General features: G+C 33.5%; 1 protein-coding gene across 4 annotated transcripts in view; it reads left to right on the top strand.

The window, feature by feature from the left end:
* Window positions 1–18,882, top strand: part of LOC148615504 (flap endonuclease 1-like) — a 40,675-nt gene extending 21,793 nt beyond the window's left edge. For 2 of the 4 annotated variants that reach the window (XM_088581756.1, XM_088581759.1), the window contains exons 6-13: window positions 2,953–3,089; window positions 6,640–6,706; window positions 7,811–7,942; window positions 8,728–8,769; window positions 10,746–10,799; window positions 14,968–15,032; window positions 17,625–17,739; window positions 18,678–18,882. In XM_088581756.1, the coding sequence (XP_088437882.1) occupies window positions 2,953–3,089; window positions 6,640–6,706; window positions 7,811–7,942; window positions 8,728–8,769; window positions 10,746–10,799; window positions 14,968–15,032; window positions 17,625–17,739; window positions 18,678–18,746 (681 nt within the window). In that variant the 3' untranslated portion in view covers window positions 18,747–18,882. Of the gene's footprint in view, window positions 1–2,952; window positions 3,090–6,639; window positions 6,707–7,810; window positions 7,943–8,727; window positions 8,770–10,745; window positions 10,800–14,967; window positions 15,586–17,624; window positions 17,740–18,677 lie in introns of all 4 variants that reach the window. The other 2 variants (XR_015921997.1, XM_088581757.1) reach the window with 2 other exon arrangements.
* Window positions 18,883–21,137: the final 2,255 nt, after the last annotated feature.

Here is a 21,137-nt window from a genome sequence, read left to right as displayed (position 1 = left end):
GTACAAGCACAACAAATAATGTAAATGCAGAAACAAACAACTAGTATTTATGGTTTATCCTCGACCTAATGTTAACTAACATTTTTGTATGGTCCCTTCAACTTCGACTGAATGAGGTTCGACTAAATATCACTATGTAACCAGCATACTTGCTCATACAATACATTACTATATTACCAGTGAACTTACTCATACAATTCATTATTATATAATCAGTGAACTAGCTTATACAATACATCATTATATAACCAGCATACTTGCTCCTACAGTACATCACTATATGACCAGTGAACTTGCTCATACAATAAATCACTATATAACAGTGAACTAGCTCCTACGATACATCTTTATATAATAGTGAACTTGCTCATACAATACATCAATATATAACAGTGAACTAGCTCCTACGATACATCTTTATATAATAGTGAACTTGCTCATACAATACATCATTAAATAACAGTGAACTAGTATATATAATTCACCATTATTAACCAGTGAACTAGCTCATACAATACATCATTATCTAACAGTGAACTTGCTCATATAATTCACCATTATATAACCAGTGAACTTGCTCCTACAGTACATCACTATATAACCAGTGAACTTGCTCCTACAATACATCACTATATAACCTGTGAACTAGCTCATACAATACATCATTATATAACCAGTGAACTTGCTCATATAATTCACCATTATATAACCAGTGAACTTGCTCCTACAGTACATCACTATATAACCAGTGAACTTGCTCACACAATACATCACTGTATAACCAGTGAACTAGCTCATATAATTCACCATTATATAACCAGTGAACTTGCTCATACAATACATCATTATATAACCTGTGAACTAGCTCATACAATACATCACTGTATAACCAATGAATTAGCTCATACAATGCATCACTGTATAACCAGCGAACTTGCTCATACAATTTACCATTATATAACCAGTGAACTAGCTTATACAATACATCATTATATAACCAGCATACTTACTCATACAATACATTACAATATAACCAATGAACTAGCTCATACAATACATTGCTGTATAACCAATGAACTTGTTCATACAATACATCACTATATAACCAGTGAACTAGCTCATACAATACAGCCCCTTGCAGGTCCAGGTGTTAAAAGAATAGGCCTGCAGCAGCGCTAAGCTTGTCGTAAAAGGCGACTTAATAGTGCTCAGAACCCTAGCAGGGGGCTAGGGCGCTCTGCCCACAGTTTGTTTGTTTGTTGGGGTTTAACGTCCGAGCAGCAATATTTCAGCTATATTCAGAAGATCTCTGCCCACAGAGCATCTGAGTTGTTAGCCCCAGGTGGTGGAATGGGGTACATGCTGGGGTTGTCAGGCTATAATACGGAAAACCTGACTGCAAACCATAGTGGTGCACCGTGTTGGGAAAGATGCCACATTCCTCACACGTTAAAGAACCCTACTGTGGTATTCTCACGGAGTAGAAACCATAGGGCTCCGCCACAGGAGGCTAAATTGCCCGACCCTACCCACCTCTCCCTATTTCCAATGGCAATCAAAATTTGTCGACCCCATTGTCCTTGTATCCCATCCCTTTTTCATTTCATCATCATTTCATGTTCATTTTATCATTTTATCATTTTCTCATACAACACATCACTGTATAACCTGTGAACTAGCTTACACAATACATCATTATATAACCTGTGAACTTGCTCATACAATACATTATTATATAACCAGCGAACTAGCTCATACAATTCACCATTATATAACCAGTGAACTTGTTCATACATTACATCACTGTATGACCTGTGAACTAGCTTATACAATACATCATTATATAACCAGTGACCTTGCTCATACATCATTATATAATCAGCGAACTAGCTCATACAATTCACCATTATATAACCAGTGAATTAGCTCATACAATACATCATTATATAACCAGTGAACTTGCTCATAAAATACATCAATATGTATGGCCAATGTACTAGCTCATACACAATTTTAATGGGATAGTTTATAGGGTATTAAAGTAAAATTATAGTAAAATATATTTGTCACCCTCCATATTATTTTTGAAAGGAACCATTCTTGAACAAATGATTTGCCTATTGATAACCATGCTTTCGAAATTTAGAACCAAAGAAAGGCTATGACTCCCTATAATATAGTATTATTGCGTTATTCCTGTGCTAGCAGTATTGGACTTCGGCTACACCTCGGACCAATAACTTAGCCAATATGGTAAACCTTGCGTAATTATACCTTTATTGACTATCTAGTCCAATACGTCATATTGGATTTTAATCAGGCTAATATGACGTGTTGGACAGGTAAAAGCCGTATTGGACGGCTAAATCTTGTATTGGACATCTAAAGCACGTAATGGTGCACTTTTGTAGTTTGTATTGGATTGGCAGCTTTGATCATATTTAGGCTTATATTTGAACTTTAGTATATAATGAAATTTATTATATAGATAGCAGTGTTTTATCGAATGTTCCCAGTGAAATAATTTCATTAATTTCGTGCTCAGACTTTCTCCTGCCAAAATTTCACAACTTATATATCAATCCACCGTTCACAAAATTTGAAAATAGCAATGAATCATCAGGGAAATCTATATAATAAATAGGATAATCACTTGGTTATTCTGAATAATCAAAATATGATCACTCATGCCAAGAATGCAGTAAGATTTAACTTGAACAAGTTCTGCACACTTATTAAATCTAGTCGTTCTTCGGCTTGATATTTCACTCACTTGATATTTTCACAATTAATTATCCTATTAATATTATAATAAACTTCACCTGTGTTTCATGGTCCACAACATTTAGTTAATGTTCACTGAACTAAAAGGTATCATATTCTGTTCATGAACAAAATACATGTACATGTATTAAAAATGTTATACAATTAAATTATTTTACATGTTAACAGGCCCCTGGTGAGGCTGAGGCTCAGTGTGCTGCCCTAGTAAAATCAGGTAAAGTTTATGCTACTGGAACAGAAGATATGGATGCTTTAACCTTTGGTACAAGTGTACAGTTACGTAATCTTACAGTTGCTGAGGCAAGGTAAACTTTATTCATTGTAGGTGAATTGAAAGATATTAAGTCAATTTTTTCATTTAAATTTTTCAGTCAATTAAAATGTTTTTTAAGTCCTAAATTGATAATTGTGTGAGCTGTAATAATCTTGTAATACTCTGTTAGTTTTTTAATATAAACCATACTTTTCTTTGAGAATTGATTATCTTTTTCCCCAATTATATTTATACCTTGTGGGGTTACATAGTGATTGGACTGTACATTCTTCCCTCCGTTTATCAGAGGAGTACCTCTTATTTTAGATTTTGATCCAAATCTGTTTGAAGGTCTCATCATATCAGTGATATTGTTTGCCTTAAAATACTTTCAAAATAAGGTTGTCTCTCTTAATGAAAGTTATCAAATATGAAAAAAAAAATGCCTACAGAATAATAAACTATATCTCAATTGGTAGTCAAAGGGTAGGATATGATGTTCTGTTCAAAGTTATACTGATTAATTACACCCCCCTCCAGAGGATAAGGGGATGGGGTAAACTGTTTTGTCCTTGTTCATGTTTCTGTGTGTTGGTGTTTCCATAACCATTTTCCGTCACAATTATCTCGGCAACTACTCATCACAACAGCTTGAAATTTTCTGGTGGGATCCATTTTCATAGAAATTGGACAACAACCTGAAGAATTTACAGTCCCATCACTATATAACCCCACAAAGCATAAATATACAGCATGATGAGTTGAACCTGTGATTAAATTTTCAGAAAGATTAGTAGACAGATGAATGAGTTATGGGTCATTAAGCGAATTTTTTTCCTGAATTTTACATTTCCAACTTTAAAAATCTTCTCCTCTGAGACAACTTGTAGGATGGATTGTAACCTAACATGGCATAGATGTTTGTTAGAAAACCTGTAACATTTTTTTGTGTTAAAAACATATTAGTGGGGGGAATTGATCAGCATGCTGAGATCTGTTGCCCGTTGTTGGAGTTATTGCCCTTGAAGAGTAAATAAATGACTATGAGAGATTTATTTTATAAATGGTCATCCAGGCGTACAACTAAGATGCTTTCTATTGATTAAATGATTCTTGTGACAATGGTATGGTAGGTCAACTCAAGAGGCCAGCTTTAAAAGCTAAAAACACTATTTTTGACCAGATAAGCGTTTCAGGCTCCCTACAGCCTATAGTTTTATGTTCCTGATATGATGATTGAATGTGGGGTATAATTAGTGAGCCATCCCTCACTGATTCCATGTTGTTTTTATCTTGGCATCCTCTATAAAATTAGTCTAAGTGCAAATTCAAGGTTTTGTATGGTTATTCCAAATTCCAAATTTTAAAAAATGACTCATTTTTCCCCCAACTGAAAAAAATTTGCAAAATATCTACTTAAAAATCACTGCATGGGGGTACCTATCTTTTACCTGTTACTCCATTTACACTGTTGAAACCATCACAGAATCTTTATTACATATTCCTATATTGCTTATCTTATTTTAGAGTTTATTCCCAATTAATGTGGGGATTTCATATAGCAAAACATGGGACTTGCACTATGTAGTCATTTACAGATATGGGGACATTGGGGTACCCTTCTCTTATCCGTTACTCTTCTGAAACAACTGAATGGAATATGATGAAACTTTCATAGAGTACATTTCTTTTATTTAAATAGATCTTGCATCATTTTACATAACAAAACTGTGATCAGATCAGTCATCAATCATCGATCCATCAAATCCTTGAGCGAATTTGTTCAAGTACTGTACTTTTAGGTGTCAAATCAGAAACATAGACTTTATCATTCTCAGACATGAGGGTATCCATCTCTTATTTTTAACTAGTTTACACTACTGAATGGATTTTAATATAACTTTTGCTAAGAACTAATTACAGTGTACCATTTTGCACCCTCCTGTGTGGATTTTGATCCAAATCAATTTGGAAATTAACAAGAAGCTCACAGGAGCCTGAATCACTCGCCTGGTTGAATTTTGCCTTTCAAGGGTAATAAATTTAACAAGAAGTTGTCCAATAATTTTGACTCAAGAAGACTTTGGTAGGACTTATCATAAGAATCATTTCAGCAATTGAAAGTTTCTATCTATAACTTTTCAAGATATTGGCTAAAAACTGTTAAATAAATGTCATTTTTAGCTCACCTGGCCAATGGCCATGTGAGCTATTGCCATCACTTGGCGTCCGTCGTGGTCGTCCGTCAAATTTGTTAACAATTATACAAAAGTCTTCTCTGAAACTACTTGACCGATTGAAACCAAATGTGCCTTGGGGTATCTTGCATAGAACTGAAGTGGGGATTTTTAATTCGTAGAAATACATGGCAACCGTTACTAAAAATAGAACATAGGGGTCAGACAGTAATTTTTCACATATATCTCCAAAACATTAGGTTTAGCTAAATTCTGACAGAGGAAATGTGTTCAGCATGATGAGATCTATCTCTGGGCAAATTTTGGTTTTAATCTGTTAAGACATGTTGGAGTTACTGCCTTTTTTAAATGATTTTTGCCATTTTTAATGTTATTTCTTTCAAAAATCTTCTCTGACACTATTTCACTAATTGAAACCAAACTTTGTGTGAATGTTACTTGGGGTATCCTGCATAGAACTGAGGTGGGGATTTTTGATTTGTGGAAAAACATGGCCGCTGTTACTAAAATAGAACATAGGGGTCAGACAGCAGTTTTTCGCATATATCTCCAAAACCATTAGGTTGAGCAAAATTCTTTCAATAGCTGAAATGATCCATATTATTAGGACTACAAAAGTCTTCAGGGATAAAAGTTGTCAGATGACTCTTTGTAAGAGTTACTGTCCTTGAAAGGGGAAAAATGACTCCTTTTTTTTAATAGTTTTCAGTCAATGTCTTGAAAATTATGATAGATTAAAAGAAACTTTAATTGTTGAGAAGATCTTAATGTAAGTCCTACCAAAGAATTCTTGAGTCAAAATTGTTGGACAACTTCTCCTCTCGATTCAGGCTCATGGGAGCCTTTGGTCCCCTTTCAAGAGCAATAACTCTTACAAGGAGTCGTCAGACAAATTTTATCCCTGCTTTTGTAGTACTAATAATAAGGATAATTTCAGCTATTGAAAGAATTATGCTAAACCTAATGGTTTTGGACATATATGCAAAAAACTACTGTCTGACCCCTTTGTTCTATTTTAAGTAATGGCAGCCATGATTTTCAATGGATCAAAAATCCCTACATCAGTTCTATGCAGGATACCCCAAGAAACATTCACACCAAGTTTGGTTCCAAAAGGTCAAGTAGTGTCAGAGTAGAAGAGTTTTGAAAAATTAACAAAATTAATGGATGCCAAGTGATGGCAATAGCAAAAAAGGTGCTTATTCAGTGATATTTTTTTGCCTTAATTACCTTCAAAATAAGGCTTTTTTTCCTGTTTTGAAAAAGGGAATCTCACCGTTGTTATCAAATGGATGTGTGGGGGTATTAATTAAGTGAGCATAAAATAATCTTTAAGTTAAGAAAAATTCAGATAACTATATGTCATGTCAATGATAACACTATATAAATTTGACCTGTTTACAGGAAGCTACCTATTAAAGAATATCATTACCAGAAAGTTTTAGAAGAATTAGGAATGAATGCTGAACAGGTGATTTATATACTTGTCATTACTCCTTAGAAGTTATTTAAGGAATTAGAGGTGTCACTAAACTCTACTAGGTCCTTTAAGTAGTGTAAGGGTTGTTATTGTTTGTCTATCCATCAGCCTAGTTCTTGTCACCTGAACTCTTTCCTATCCATCAGCCCAATTATTGTCAGCTGAACTCTTTCCGAACAACTTTGTAAAACATAAAATATAGAAATACAAGCATATAGTTTTATTCTGATGTTATAAATGTTTTACCCCACCTTGACCACTTGATGGATTTAATCATACTTTACAAGAAGTAGGAACTTAATACATTACTTTCACAGAGCAATATATGTTTTGTCATATCTAAATGTGATTTTCAATCAAAGCTCAGTAGCCTTAACTTAAGTCCTTAAACAACCAGCAGTTTACAAACTGAATCATCTCCCTTGTGCCATGTTAATTCATCCCCTGTATGTTCAACAGTTACTCATTTGATAAGACAGATGGAATGTCTTAATAGAGGTAAATCCTGAATTTGATGGAAATGGTCTTGGGAATTTGTTTTTGTTATGTAATTTATCAAGTTATTTTAATCACAACTCAAAAACAGCAATTTCTCCTTTGTACACATATTTTTCCTTGAAAACTACTGATAATCCTTAAAAAAACCTTAAATTTTATGTCTTAGAAAGAGTAGCAACCTTGTAAAACCTGGTATGATTTGTAGATATTATAATTGTTATGTTTGACTTTTGTATAACCCAAATAATGAACTTGTGGGTAGGAAGGGGGAATAAGACTTCTTAAGTTATGATGTGGCATGATAATGATTACCATAATACATTCCTTCTTCATATGTAAGATGTTTGAGAAATCTTAAGTATAGTGGAGGTCTCCTTCATACCTTAAGTGTATGAGAAATCTCTTAATAGGCTTCAAAAAGGTTTGTTAGTAAAGACATGTAGCATATATACAGTTCCTTGTAAAGGTCATGTATCTAACTTGAAAAATTAAAAGTTCTGATTACATAACCTTTACAAGGAAATGTATATATGCTGCTATATTTATTTGTACAGTATACTAACCATATTTATTTGTATATTTCATTGACCTGTAAAGTTTATTGACCTGTGTATACTGTTGGGATGTGACTACTGTGACTCTATCAGAGGTATTGGACCAAAGAGAGCTTATGATCTTGTTAAACAACACCACAGTATAGAAGAGATCCTCAAACACTTAGACAGCAAGGTAAAACCTAATTAGATAGCAATGTCAAACTGAGTAGACATCAAGGTCAAACCTAATTAGATAGCAATGTCAAACTGAGTAGACATCAAGGTCAAACCTAATTGAAACAGTCAAAGGTACTCATACAGCTGCTCCCATTTGAGTTATAGCTAAGTTAATAGCTATAAATACTATATATCACTGTGCAGTTTGAATTTACAGGTTTTTGTGTATGTAAATATGCTAAAGCTTCATTACTGCCTTGGATTATGTCAAGATGTATTCTTTCAAGTATGATGGAATGATTTTAGGGTAATGAAAGGTTTGTTTTTGAACCTATTCTTTACATATGCAGTAGACGTTAACTTTCCTTGGTCATTATAAGAAGTAATTATATTTAATTGCAGCTCTGTAATAAGATCAGTTTGGGACAAATAAGGGATAATAACATGTCCAAACTCTGAGACTCCAGTGTCACTAGAGGATCACTCATTTACATTTTCTTTGTGAAAATTAATGTTTCTGAAGGAGTTTAAAAAATAGAGGTAGTTGCATGTAACTTGGCAGTGAATTCAATTATTTCTTATTTTTCTCAGAAAATACACAATGAATCAGTATTATGTGTTCTTATGGTCTTGCAACACTTGAAAACATAAAGAAAATCTAAGATTTCAATGTTTATATTACTTCAAAAATTTATATACATTAATTTAATGATGATGAGGAGATAGTAATTTGTATAATCTTTGAAGAATGTTGTATTGTAAAATGGTTGGTTAGATGATGATATGTTGTTATTGTTACAGAAATACACAGTACCAGATGACTGGATGTACAAGGTATCACCGGTTAATATTATACATTCCTACAAAATCCTCATTTACTGTTTAATTTAGGGGTTAATTGGGGATAAATTGTAGACTGTTTAGGGCTTGCTAATATTAAATTATTATGTAAATGAAAACAAGTCTACAACCTTTGAATATAACAACAGGACAATTTTGCATCGTTGAAGAATTGCATGTAAACTATTAAGTGTAAGTTTTAGTAAGAATCAGGCAAAGTGGGGAAAATCTGAAATGTTCATTTCAAAACCCTGCCGATCTGACAGTATTTTTTTTACTCAAGGATGCTTTCTCTATTTGAAAAGACCATTATTTGATCTCTGCATGGCAGGATTTGCTTAGAAGTTTTTCAATAGAATGTTAGAAAAATGAGGCTTTCCAGAATTATATGCCCTAGAAATATTCATTTTCGGTGCATTTCAGTGAAACTATAACTTCAATTACCAACGTGATGTGGAAAATCATGTCTTTTTTCCTTCATTCTGATGGTGCAAAATTCTTCTCCTCTGAAACCACCTGACCAATTGAAACCAAACTTGATATGAATGTTCCTTGGGGTATCCTGCATAGACATGATATGGGGATTTTTTATTTCTCAAAAAACATGGCCACCGTTACTAAAAATAGAACATATGGGTCAGACAGTAATTTTTCACATATATCTCCTAAACCATTAGGTTTAACTAAATTTTGACTGGATAAAAGTGTTGAGCATGATGAGATATGTCTCTGGTCAAATTTTAGTTTTAATCCGTTCAAGCCATGTTGGAGTTATTGCCCTTTTTAAATGATTTTTGCCATTTTTTAGCTCACCTGACCAAAGGCCATGTGAGCTATTGCCATCACTTGGCATCCGTTGTCGTCAACCATCATCGTTAACAATTTTTCAAAAATCTTCTCTGACACTACTTGACCAATTGATACCAAACTTACTTCGTTGGGGTATTGTGCATAGAACTGATGTGGGGAGTTTTGATCCGTCGAAAAACATGGTTACTAAAAATAGAACATAGGGGTCAGACAGTAGTTTTTTTGCATATATCTCCTGAACCGTTAGGTTTAGCCAAATTCTGTCAGGAGTTGAAATTATTCAGCATGAAGAGATCTATCTGTTGTCAAATTTTGGTGATAATTTGTTGACCCATGTTGGAGTTATCACCCTTTTTGGGCGTTTTTATGGTGTTTATGATGTTATTACATAAAAAATTCTGCTTTTCAGTACAGTGAAAGTTGGCATTTTTGTTTTATAGGGTTTCCTTAATGAAATGACTGATTTTTGATCGCTGAAAAAAACATGGCTGTTTCTAAAAATAGAACAATGGGGTTAGACAGCAGATTTTTGCATACATCTCCAAATCTGTTAGGTTTAGCCAATAGCTTTCAATTGCTGAAATGATCCTTGTTATAAGGCTTACAAATGTGTCCAATGAATTAAATGGAATTAAAATTGTCTGACAACTTCTTGTTAGAGTTATTGCCCTTAAAAGGCAAAAATTTAATCAGGCGAGAGATTCAGACTCCTGGGAGTCTCTTTTTTTTTTTTTTTTAGCAGTTTTTAGTAATATCTTGAAAACTATGATAGATTAAAAGAAACTTTCAGTTGTTGATAAGTCCTACCAAAGACTTCTTGAGTCAAAATTGCTGGACAACTTCTTGTTAAATTTAGTGCCTTTGAAAGGCAAAATTCAACCAGGTGAGTAATTCAGGCTCTTGTATTTCAACACATTTATGGGAGTCTTTTGTACATTGACATAATAAGATTTTGTGAACGCAACTCATCTGAAACCACCGGACAGATTTTGTTCAAATTGTGTACGATTATTAGATACACTATGTAGTTTATCACATCACACCACCATTTTGTTTTGACAAATAATGCGGGAGTTATTGGGTTTTCTGCACATCTTTGTTGAGGTGGAGAACCGTTGTTACATGTAGCAATTTTGTTTTTAATTGTTTTTGTATGATTTTTTAATTAGGAAGCTCGACGGTTATTCCGGGAACCAGATATAGCAGACCCTGAAACACTTGAGGTAGGACTTGCAAGAACTTTATTCATATTATTTACATTTCAAGTCTTAATAGGGGAACAGAACTTTCTGCACAAGACTATCCTTGCCTATGGAATAGAAAGCAACAACAACTAAGTTTACTAATGTCTGGCCACGTACTTTATTTAATAATATGACTTTTATGATATTGTTTGTTATTGGTTCAAAATGGTAATTAATGTAAAATGATATCAAGTATCAGTAAAATAATACATGTAAAATGGTCTCAGATATAGCAAAGTAATACATGTAAAATGATTTCAAGTATCAGTAAAATAATACATGTAAAATAATTTCTAGTATCAGTAAAATAATACATGTAAAATGATTTTAAGTGTCACTACAGTAATACATGTATAATAGTTTCAAGTATCAGTACAGTAATACATGTAAAATGGTTTTATGTATCAGTTTAGTAATATGGATGCAGCATCAGCAAAGTCCTATATATGTATAATGTAAGACCAGAACTATGAATGGCTAACAAATATTCTGACCGAAGTAGATGATTGCACAAGTGCAGAGGTGCTGTTTTGTCTAGAATACGACATTGAGCTCAGTCCATCATAGGCATAGCTTAAAATCATATTACATGCACATGTAAAATGGTTTCAATTATAGCAAAGTGATACAGGTAAAATGATTTCAGATATCAGCAAAGTAATATACATGTATGTAAAATTGTTTCGGGTATCCATAAAGTAATACATGTAAAAATTATTTCAGGTGTCAGTAAAGTTGTATGTGTAAAATTACTTCAGGTATTAGTAATGTAACACATGTAAAATGGTTTCAAGTGTCAGCAAGGAAATACAGTCAAACTTCACTCGCTCGAACTGATGGCTCGACCACACCAGATTTCTCTAACACAATTCAAAGTACCAAATTTTTCTCCTATATAACCAATTGAAATAACTTGGATTTCTCAAACACTTGACTAGCAAGTCTGTTCAGTAATAAATCTTAGAGAATAACCCTCATTAACTGGAACTCCTCAGCCATTTTGTCAGCTAAGGTAATAAAAGGTGTGAAAAACTGATACCCTATCAGTATTCAAATGTGTCATTTTAGTTAGTGACCAAGGAACTCAAACTGTGAAAGTTTTTTTAAAAGGAAAACATGGCTTTTTTAATGTCTAAAAATATCCAAGAAATAACAAAACTTTGTAGGAAGTAAGCAATTTCTGACGATAAAGTTGAAGTCGGATCAGCAACAAAAGAAATCCAGAAATCTACAAACTTCAATTTCTTGAACTCCCGATAACTCGGAACACATTTCAATGGTCCCTTGGAGTTCGAGCTGTTAAGGTTTGACTCAACCCCTTTATATTGCCATATCTAGAAAGTACCTTCCTGAACTTTTTTCTTGGTGTGAACAAACCATGCTCATCACCTTTTTAGCTCACCTGGTCGAAGGCCATGTGAGCTATTGCCATCACTTGGCGTCCGTGGTCATTAACAATTTTTCAATTTCTTCTCCTCTGAAACTACTTCACCAATTGGAACCAAACTTGATATGAATGTTCCTTGGGGTATCCTGCATAGAACTGATGTAGGGATTTTTGATCTGTTGAAAAACATGGCCGCTAAAAATAGAACAAGGGGTCAGACAGTAGTTTTTCACATATATCTCCACAACAGTTAGGTTTAGTCCAATTCTGACAGGGGTAGAAGTGTTCAGCATAATGAGATCTATCTGTGGTCAGGTCTCACTAACCACTTCTAACGTTTCCATTATTTTACATGTTAAAAAGTAATTTTCAGTCTCACTGTGAATTCCCAGGACAAATGACATCTTAAAGTTGCATACCGTTGCGAAGCTTGGAAAATAAGGCTTCCAAAATCATTATGCTAATGGTACGATGATTGTAGAAATTCTTCACAAAATTTACTGGAATAAATAATACTGAAAATCACATTTTTACCTGTTCTGCTAACTGACAGCATGGAGGTAAATTACTCACACATGTAAACAATATTCATATACATTTGTAGTTAATTACATATATGATTTTAAAGTACACATTCTCAGCTTAATTTTGACTACTTTCAATCATAATACACACAAATAATGCACTTACAATGCATATGTCTAGGTTCAGTGTGTTTTGGTACTACATAGGGGGGGTGGCCATTTGACCCAGAAGTGGTTTAATATAGTGAGACCTCAAATTTTCATTTTTATCTGTTCAGCCATGTTGGAGTTATTGCCCTTTTTCAACGTTTTTTTTGCTATTGTTAATGTTATTTCTTTCAAAAATCTTCTACTATGACACTACTTGACCAATTGGAATTAAACTTTGTATGAATGTTCTTTGGGGTATCATGCATAGAACTGATGTGGGGAATTTTGATCCATCGAAAGACATGGCTGGTGTTTGTAAAAATAGAACAAGGGGTCACACCATAGTTTTTCACATATATCTCCAAAACCGTTAGGTTTAGCCAAATTCTTTCAGTAGATGAAACGATCCTTATTTTTTGGACAACAAAAGTCCTCAAGCATAAAATTTGTCAGACGCCTTCTTATAAGAGTTAGTGCCGCTGACGGGAAAATAACAGGTTTTTTTTTAGCTCACCTGGCCAAAGGCCAAGTGAGCTTATGTCATCACTTGGTGTCCGTCGTCATCATGGACAAATTTTAAAAAATCTTCTCTTCTGAAACTACTGGACTGACAGGTTATAAACTTTGCATAACTGTTGCTTAGGGTGTTCTGCACAAAATGACCGTTGGGATTTTTGATCCATTAAAAAACATGGCCACTGTTAATAAAAATACAACATAGAGGTCAGATTGCAGTTTTTTGCAAATAACTAAAAAATCATTGCCTTTAGCAAATTTCTGGCGTGGGGTAATATTGTTCAGCATCATGAGATGGACCTATGCTAAAATTTCATAACGATTGGTCAACTGATGTAGGAGTTATGGCTCCTGGAACAGTTTTTTTTTTTTGCATTTCTTGCATATGCAACTTTGAAAATCTTCTTCTCAAAATCCATTTCACAAAATTCAATGAAAGTTGGCATATATGTTCCTTAGGGTATCCCACACAGAATAATCGTTGGGATTGTTGATTCATGAAAAACATTGCCGCCGTTACTAAAAATAGAACATAGGGGTCAGATGGCAGTTTTTTTTTTTTTCAAAGAACTCAAAAACCATTGTCTTTTCCAAATTTCTGGCATAGGGTAAAATTGATTATCATCATCAGAAGGACCTATGCCGAAATTTTCAAAACCATTCATTGACTAATGTTGGAGTTGCGACCCCTGAAACAGTTTTCTTGTTTTTTTTGTTTTTTTTTCAACTTTGAAAAATCTTCTTCTCTAAAACCATTTAAGATCATTGAATGAAAATACGAATAATAGTTCTTTAGTGTATTGTGCTCAAAATGACTGTTGTGATTTTTAATCCATGTATAGATATGGCTGCCTGTACTAAAAATGGAACTTAGGGGTCACAAGACAGGTTTTTGAAAAAAATTCAAAAATTGCTGCCTTTAGCAGAATTCTGGTTCAGGTCATGAAAATGCTATGAATAATTTTAGTTGATTTTTACTTAACCTGTCTCATTCTTTAAGTTTTTCAAATAAACAAAAGGTTAACCAGGTGAAGAATTGAGGCTATCTTGAACCTCTAGTTTACAGTTTTCAGCCAATGTCTTGAAAACTATGATAGATTTAAATTTTTATTTGCTGAAGTGATCCTTATGATAAGTCCTATCAAAGTTTTCTTGTGCCAAAATTTTTGGACAACTTCTTGTTTAATTTATTGCCCTTGAAAGGCAGAATTCAACAAGGTGAGCAATTCACGCTCCTGGGAGCCTCTTGTTTGAGCAATGAAATAATAAAATAAAATGCCTGCTTCCTTCATTGATTTTCATAAAATTAGCTTGAGAACCTAGAAATTAGCATTGAATTGCCTTATCGTAAAAATTAATATTGAATTGAGTTATCTTAGAAATTCTGCAGTAACCTTTGCACTGCTTAGTTGTTCACTTAGCACAGTGGACCCAATAAACCAAGACATGGCATTTTATCTTCTAAGAAATGTATTTCATACCACAAACTCTTACGACTGTTACTGGGCAGTGTGATTATTATTGAGGTAACATCCTATATATCCTCACATAATGCTTTATCTATATACAGTTAAAATGGTCTGAACCAGATGAAGAAGCACTGGTAGAATATATGGTGAACAAGAAAAACTTCAAGTAAGATTTAAATGACTCAGTTGTAATATAAATGACGAAGTCTTAAATTCAAATGATTTAGTTGTAAGATAAACAAATAAGTTGCAAAACAAATTACATAGTCGTAGGCTAAATGATTTAGTTGTAGGATAAATGACTTAGTTGTAATGTAAATGACCTGGTTTTCAAGATAAATAACTACAATAGAACTTTAAGTTTGAATTGTAAGTTTAACAATTTTTATATGGTCTTAGTATTAAGTAGAATTTTGTGCTTGACCATCTATTTGCCACACAAAAGTTTTGAATATTTATTCTACCTGCCTGGGTAGAGAAACAATTCTGGACCTATTACTTTCATGATGAATACCCAGTAAGAAAAAAAAAACATTTATATAAACTGACAAAAGAAATTATATTAATGATTCCATAGGCTTCCATACATTCCATAGACTTCCCTACATTTCATAGGCTTCCATACATTTCTCTGACATTTTTTGTTTCGCTTGCAACGAAAGCTGCAGACGGCGAGACTTGGTTTTGCTATGACGGTGATGGCGTCCACAAACTTAACCGTAAGTTTTCTGACAAATGCATTTAAACATGAACCTCTCATGCTAAATGAGTGATATTTGCTGTACAGATGCATTACCATCATTGCATCACAAATTCATGCCAATTTTATGCATATACCCCCCAGTTATTGTTGACTTCAATAATTCAATGCTTCAGTTTGAAGTTAAGTTTCCTGATAAGTTCATTTTAACATGAACCCCTTGTGGTAAGTCAATGATTTTTGTGTACAGATGCATTACCATCACTGCATCACAAATTCATGCCAATTTTACACATATACCCCCGCAGCCTTGGTTTGTTGGCTTAGAAAATTCAATGTTATAAGTTTAACATTAAGGTTTCCTATTCATTTGAAACATTTTTATTTGAATTCCATTTTTAACTCACCTGCTGAAGGCCATGTGAGCTATTGCCATCACTTGGCGTCAGTCGTTGTTAAGAATGTTTCAAAACGCTTCTCCTCTGACACTAGTTGACCAGTTTGAATTAAACTTGGTTTGAATGTCCTTGGGGTATCCTGCATAGAACTGATGTGGGGATTTTTGATTGGTTGAAAAACATGACGGCAGTTAGTAAAATAGAACATAGGGGTCAGACAGTAGTTTTTCGCATATATATCCAAAACGGTTTAGCTAAATTCTGACATAGGGTTACAGTGTTCAGCATGATGAGATCTATCTGTTGTCAAATTTTCATTTTAATCCATTAAGCCATATTGGAGTTACTGCCCTTTTTCAACATTTTTTGCTATTTTTTTACGTTATTTCTTTAAAAAATCTTCTCTGACACTACTTTACCAATTGGAACAGAACTTGGTATGAATGTTACTTGGGGTATTCTGCATAGGACTGATTTGGGGAGTTCTGATCTGTCAAAGAACATGGCCACTGTTAGTATAAATAAAACATAGGGTCAGACAGTAGTTTTTCGCATACAATATCCCCAAAACCGTTAAGGTTAGCCATATTCTTTCAATAGCTGAAATGATCCATATTATTAGGACTACAAAAGTCTTCAGGGAAAAATGTTGTCAGACGATTTCTTGTAAGAGTTATTGCCCTTGAATTGGGAAAAAATGACGTTGTTTTTTTTTTACAGTTTTCAGCTAATATTTTGAAACTATGATAGATAGAAATTTTTCTTAAATTTACTGCCCTTGAAAGACAAAATTCAACCAGGTGAGCAGTTCAGGCTCCTGGGAGCCTCTTGTCACTTAAATCCTTTCTATCTCAATGTGTTGGAAAAAAGAACACTCCCCAGCTACTCACATTTTTGCCATTCATAATCGCATGTTATTTAAAAAAAAAAAAAAATCCATTTTTCACATCTTTAATTTGTCCTCAGTCCTTTCTTATTTAACAAAAGCATGTTGTAATTATGTGACCACTTTTTATACCCTGCCACAGGAAGTGGCGAGGTATTTTCTGATGGCCTCCAGAAAAAATTAAGTTGAGTGTTCATTCATCTGTTGCCAAGTGCATTCCTTGTAGTGGTATCACAAAAATGATTACTTTGCAATTTCATATTATTATACAAAATATGAAAGCAACAGAAAAAATAATATTTAACAGAAACACCATTATATTGACAATATCAAACAGGCAAGACTTATTTCTTTGATAACAGTTTATGGTTGTGAATTGACCCATATTGTGTATCTTAGGGACCACTTAAAACAACCATAATACTCATTGGACACTCCATTTAAAATATCAGTGGGCAAAGCATAATTTTTTTCTGCTGTTCTCTAAATCCTATGGTAGTGACTAACTTTCCTCCGCTACACAAAAGTAATCCATGAAACTGTTGATCGTTCCTTGAGTATATATATATATATTTTTTAATCTTTTTGGAAAGCATTCCAAAGAATTAAAAGTCTAATACACTTCACTTGGAGTAATTAATGTAGCTGACATCCAAGTATCTGTTTCAGTGTCTGTCCAGTATTACTTTTTTCATCTTACTAAGATCAAATTGAATCAGAAATATCTGGCCAACTTAAAAAAAAAAACACACACACTATGTACTATTTTTATAGTGAAGAAAGAATCAGAAATGGGGTGAAGAAATTACAGAAAGCAAAGCAGGGATCAACACAAGGCAGAATGGATTCTTTCTTCTCTATTGTATCAACAACCAGTACAAAACGAAAGGTATGTTTCAAATTAATTATGAGGATAAATTGATGAATCTATATCCTGTCCTAGATCATAGAGAGATAGGGAGGGGGAGCGGGGTGTCCGTCCTTAGTCGAAGTGCTAAGTAGGTACCCATCTCATATCTGCTACTCCTCCTTCACCATTTGATAGAATTATGAAACTTTCACAAAGTCTTTATTTCATATTAAACTGAAGTCTATCCCCAGACGGTTTCCTGATGATAACTTCGGGATAGATCAATGAATTGTTTAACTTCGTAAAGTTGTTTAGTGCCATAAAGTACAGGTTCACTTCAATTTTTAGCAAAATCCAAAATGTTGTTTTCAAGTTAGGCCATTTTGAACATTTTGTCATCCTCCTATTTATACAACCACACAAATATTTTTTTGGTCATATAATGTTATTACCTCCTCGTCATCGTTGTCATTTACTTATGATAACTTGAGTAAAACATGTCTGATCTTTTGATATTTTAATACATGCTTTTTAAAATTGAGAAAATGGGTGTTATCATTAGAATAGATAGAAAAGGTGTATTGTTGATCCAATTTTTATTAGAATAGATAGGAAAGGTGTATTGTTGATCCAATTTTTATGGTTCAGGAGTCAATGTATTTCTTTGAAATTATGTTTTGAATATTTTTTATGGGTTTGACCTTATCCTTAACTCAGTTAAAGAGGTACAAAATTCAACTTTTCATATATTTTTTTATTATTATTATGTGTATAGGGAATAAAGTTTTTTGGAAGAGTGCAGTGTGTGTGCATGGATATTGTGAGCATGCTGACTTAATATTTTTAATTATGGGATGTTATGCAGAAACACATAGCCTAAGTGCTGATGTGCCACCTAATAAAAGGCTTGTTTTAGAGGAAACAGTCAATCACAACATGTGACTCAGTAAAAATATTATCATGGTTTCTGTTTATAGCAAGAAGAACAAACAAAGGGATCAGCGAAGAAGAAAGCTAAAGGAGGTTCATACAAGAGAGGAAAATAATTTTATCATCTATAGTCAATGTATGATGAAGATGCAGATAAATTTAATGACAAAGAATTGAATTACTGTGGGATGTTTACATGCTTTATACCTGTACTTCTGTTATAAATAACATTAAAATTGTGATATTGATATACATATGTGTTTTGTTTATTTGTTATGGGTGAAGACACATTATATGCATTTGTTCTAAAGTCAGCTTGAATTTATTAGTGCTTAACCATGTAACTAATCTTAAGCCAATGTCTCAGGCATTATATAAGCATACCTGTTCACCTTCCCGTTTATTGCGGGAAATTACCATTATTTGAGCTCTTTCTCCCACAAAGAATGTGTTAAAAAACCAGCATTAAAAGATTTCTCAAGCTTTATACAGTTGCAATCAAAAATTGAAAAACCTGAAATCTTAAAACCATGTGAAGAGATCAAGTCACCATACAATCCCTGTAATAAAGTTATTGTAACCATGTGAAGATGATCAGTTAGCTTTGAACATTACCCGATTTCCAATTCAGGCACTGAGGCTAGTTACAAGACTATATAGGTCATATACATTAGCATGCCCCAATATATATGAATATTCATTGTCAGCTGCTAAATTTGATCCATAAACTGGTTCCTCATCAATATCATAAGCGACCCAAAGACCGTTACAAGGCACGAGAGCACAATTAATTTTCAAGTGCATTTCAAATACACATTTGAGCAGATTAAAAAAATTCCACCGGCGCAAACTGAACAAAACTTCTCTGGCCTAAAGATATGTACAAACAGGATTTATACATAAATAGTAGACAATTTTACCATCATTTTCTGAAATTAACCCAGAGATGTGGTAAACATGACAAATGAACCGAGTTTCAAGTCCTAAATTTTAACCTTCCACTGAACCAAATCACAACTTTTAGTCAGAATTGATTAATGAAAAAAAATCCTATGTAATTTTAACCTATTTTCTACCAATTGGAGGCAAAACTTCTGCAAATAAGTTTCCAGTTAAAACATGAAAAAATATGGAAGGTACCTACTACCAAAGTTGGAACTATATTCGTATACAACAATAGCCAAGGGGAATTAATTGTGTTCTCGTACCTATTAGATCAGTAAATGTGCTCACTTCGAATAAAAACTGCACTCATGTCAAGATAAACCTTTTTTGACTTGAATTACAAAGTTTCATCATGATTAGTTGAAAAATATATAAGTTGTAGCAAATTTAGTATCATTGGTACATTGCATGGCTCGCATGTCCAATGGTCGAAGGAAATAAGACCCCTCTAAAATGTACATTTTTTTTTTAAATGCAATATTTTTGTGATTTTTTACATTGGTTGCATCATACTGTGTGTATTTGATGCAATGAAGTTCAGTTTACACAAGTTCCAGCTGCTTTAAGGCCAAAAATTGGGATTTTATACATGTGACCATGGTCAATGCACTTGTAGACCATGTATAGGGGTACACATATGAAAACTCATTTTATGATGCTGACAATGACTTAAATTGATCAACTTCAAGCATAAAGTGGTCTACTCATCTCAAATGTACATTGAAAACAATAAAAAGTGGCTTCAAAGCTAAAACTGTCACTCCAGATCAATTTAAACTGGACCTGTACAGAGCTTGTTCAAGTGTGATTGTGTCCGGTATTCGAAGTTAGCATTTGTTTGGGTGTTGAATGCTAAAAAAACTGAAACAAATGTAAGATAATGTAAGGTTCTAAGCTTATCAGGTACATAAGCAGACAGTCAGCTGTATTTTTCCAGTTTTTCTACAAAAAATGTCTTTTTTGAAACCTTACAGTGTATGCGGTACTCTAAAATTAGGTGTTTTTGAGACATGGAATGACCACAATTAATTTTCAAGTGCATTTCAATATACACATTTGAGCAGATTAAAAAAATTCCACCGGCACAAACTGAATAAAACTTTTCTTACCTAAAGATATGTACAAACAGGATTTTATACATAAATTGTAGAAAATTTTACCATCATTTTCTGAAATTAATACATATAACCTGGAGATGTGGTAAACATGACAAATGAACCCTAATTTTAACCTTCTACTGAACCAAATCACAACTTTTAGTTAGAATTGTTTAATGAAAAAAATATCCCATGTAATTTTAACCTATTTTCTACCAATTAGAGGCAAAACTTAAGCAAATAAGTTTCCTGTAAAAATATGAAAAAAATGTGGAAGGTACCTACTACCACAATTGGAACTACCCAGACAGCATTCCTACGTTGGGCCAACGTATTGTGCTCCATGTTGGCCCAACGTTGTAAGTGCAAAGAGAGCCAACGGATGCAAACAAGAGTTGGGCCAACGTTTGCCCAACGTAATGCCAACATTTACCCAACGAATCCCCAATGTTAGCCCAACGTTAA

Source organism: Perna viridis, chromosome 5 (genome assembly GCF_037379345.1).
Source record: "Perna viridis isolate PV_CMFRI_1.1 ecotype Kerala chromosome 5, ASM3737934v1, whole genome shotgun sequence".
Classification (NCBI taxonomy): Eukaryota; Metazoa; Mollusca; class Bivalvia; order Mytilida; family Mytilidae; genus Perna; species Perna viridis.
The sequence above is the reverse complement of the archived record's forward strand: the minus strand, read 5'-3'. Positions and strand labels throughout refer to the sequence as shown.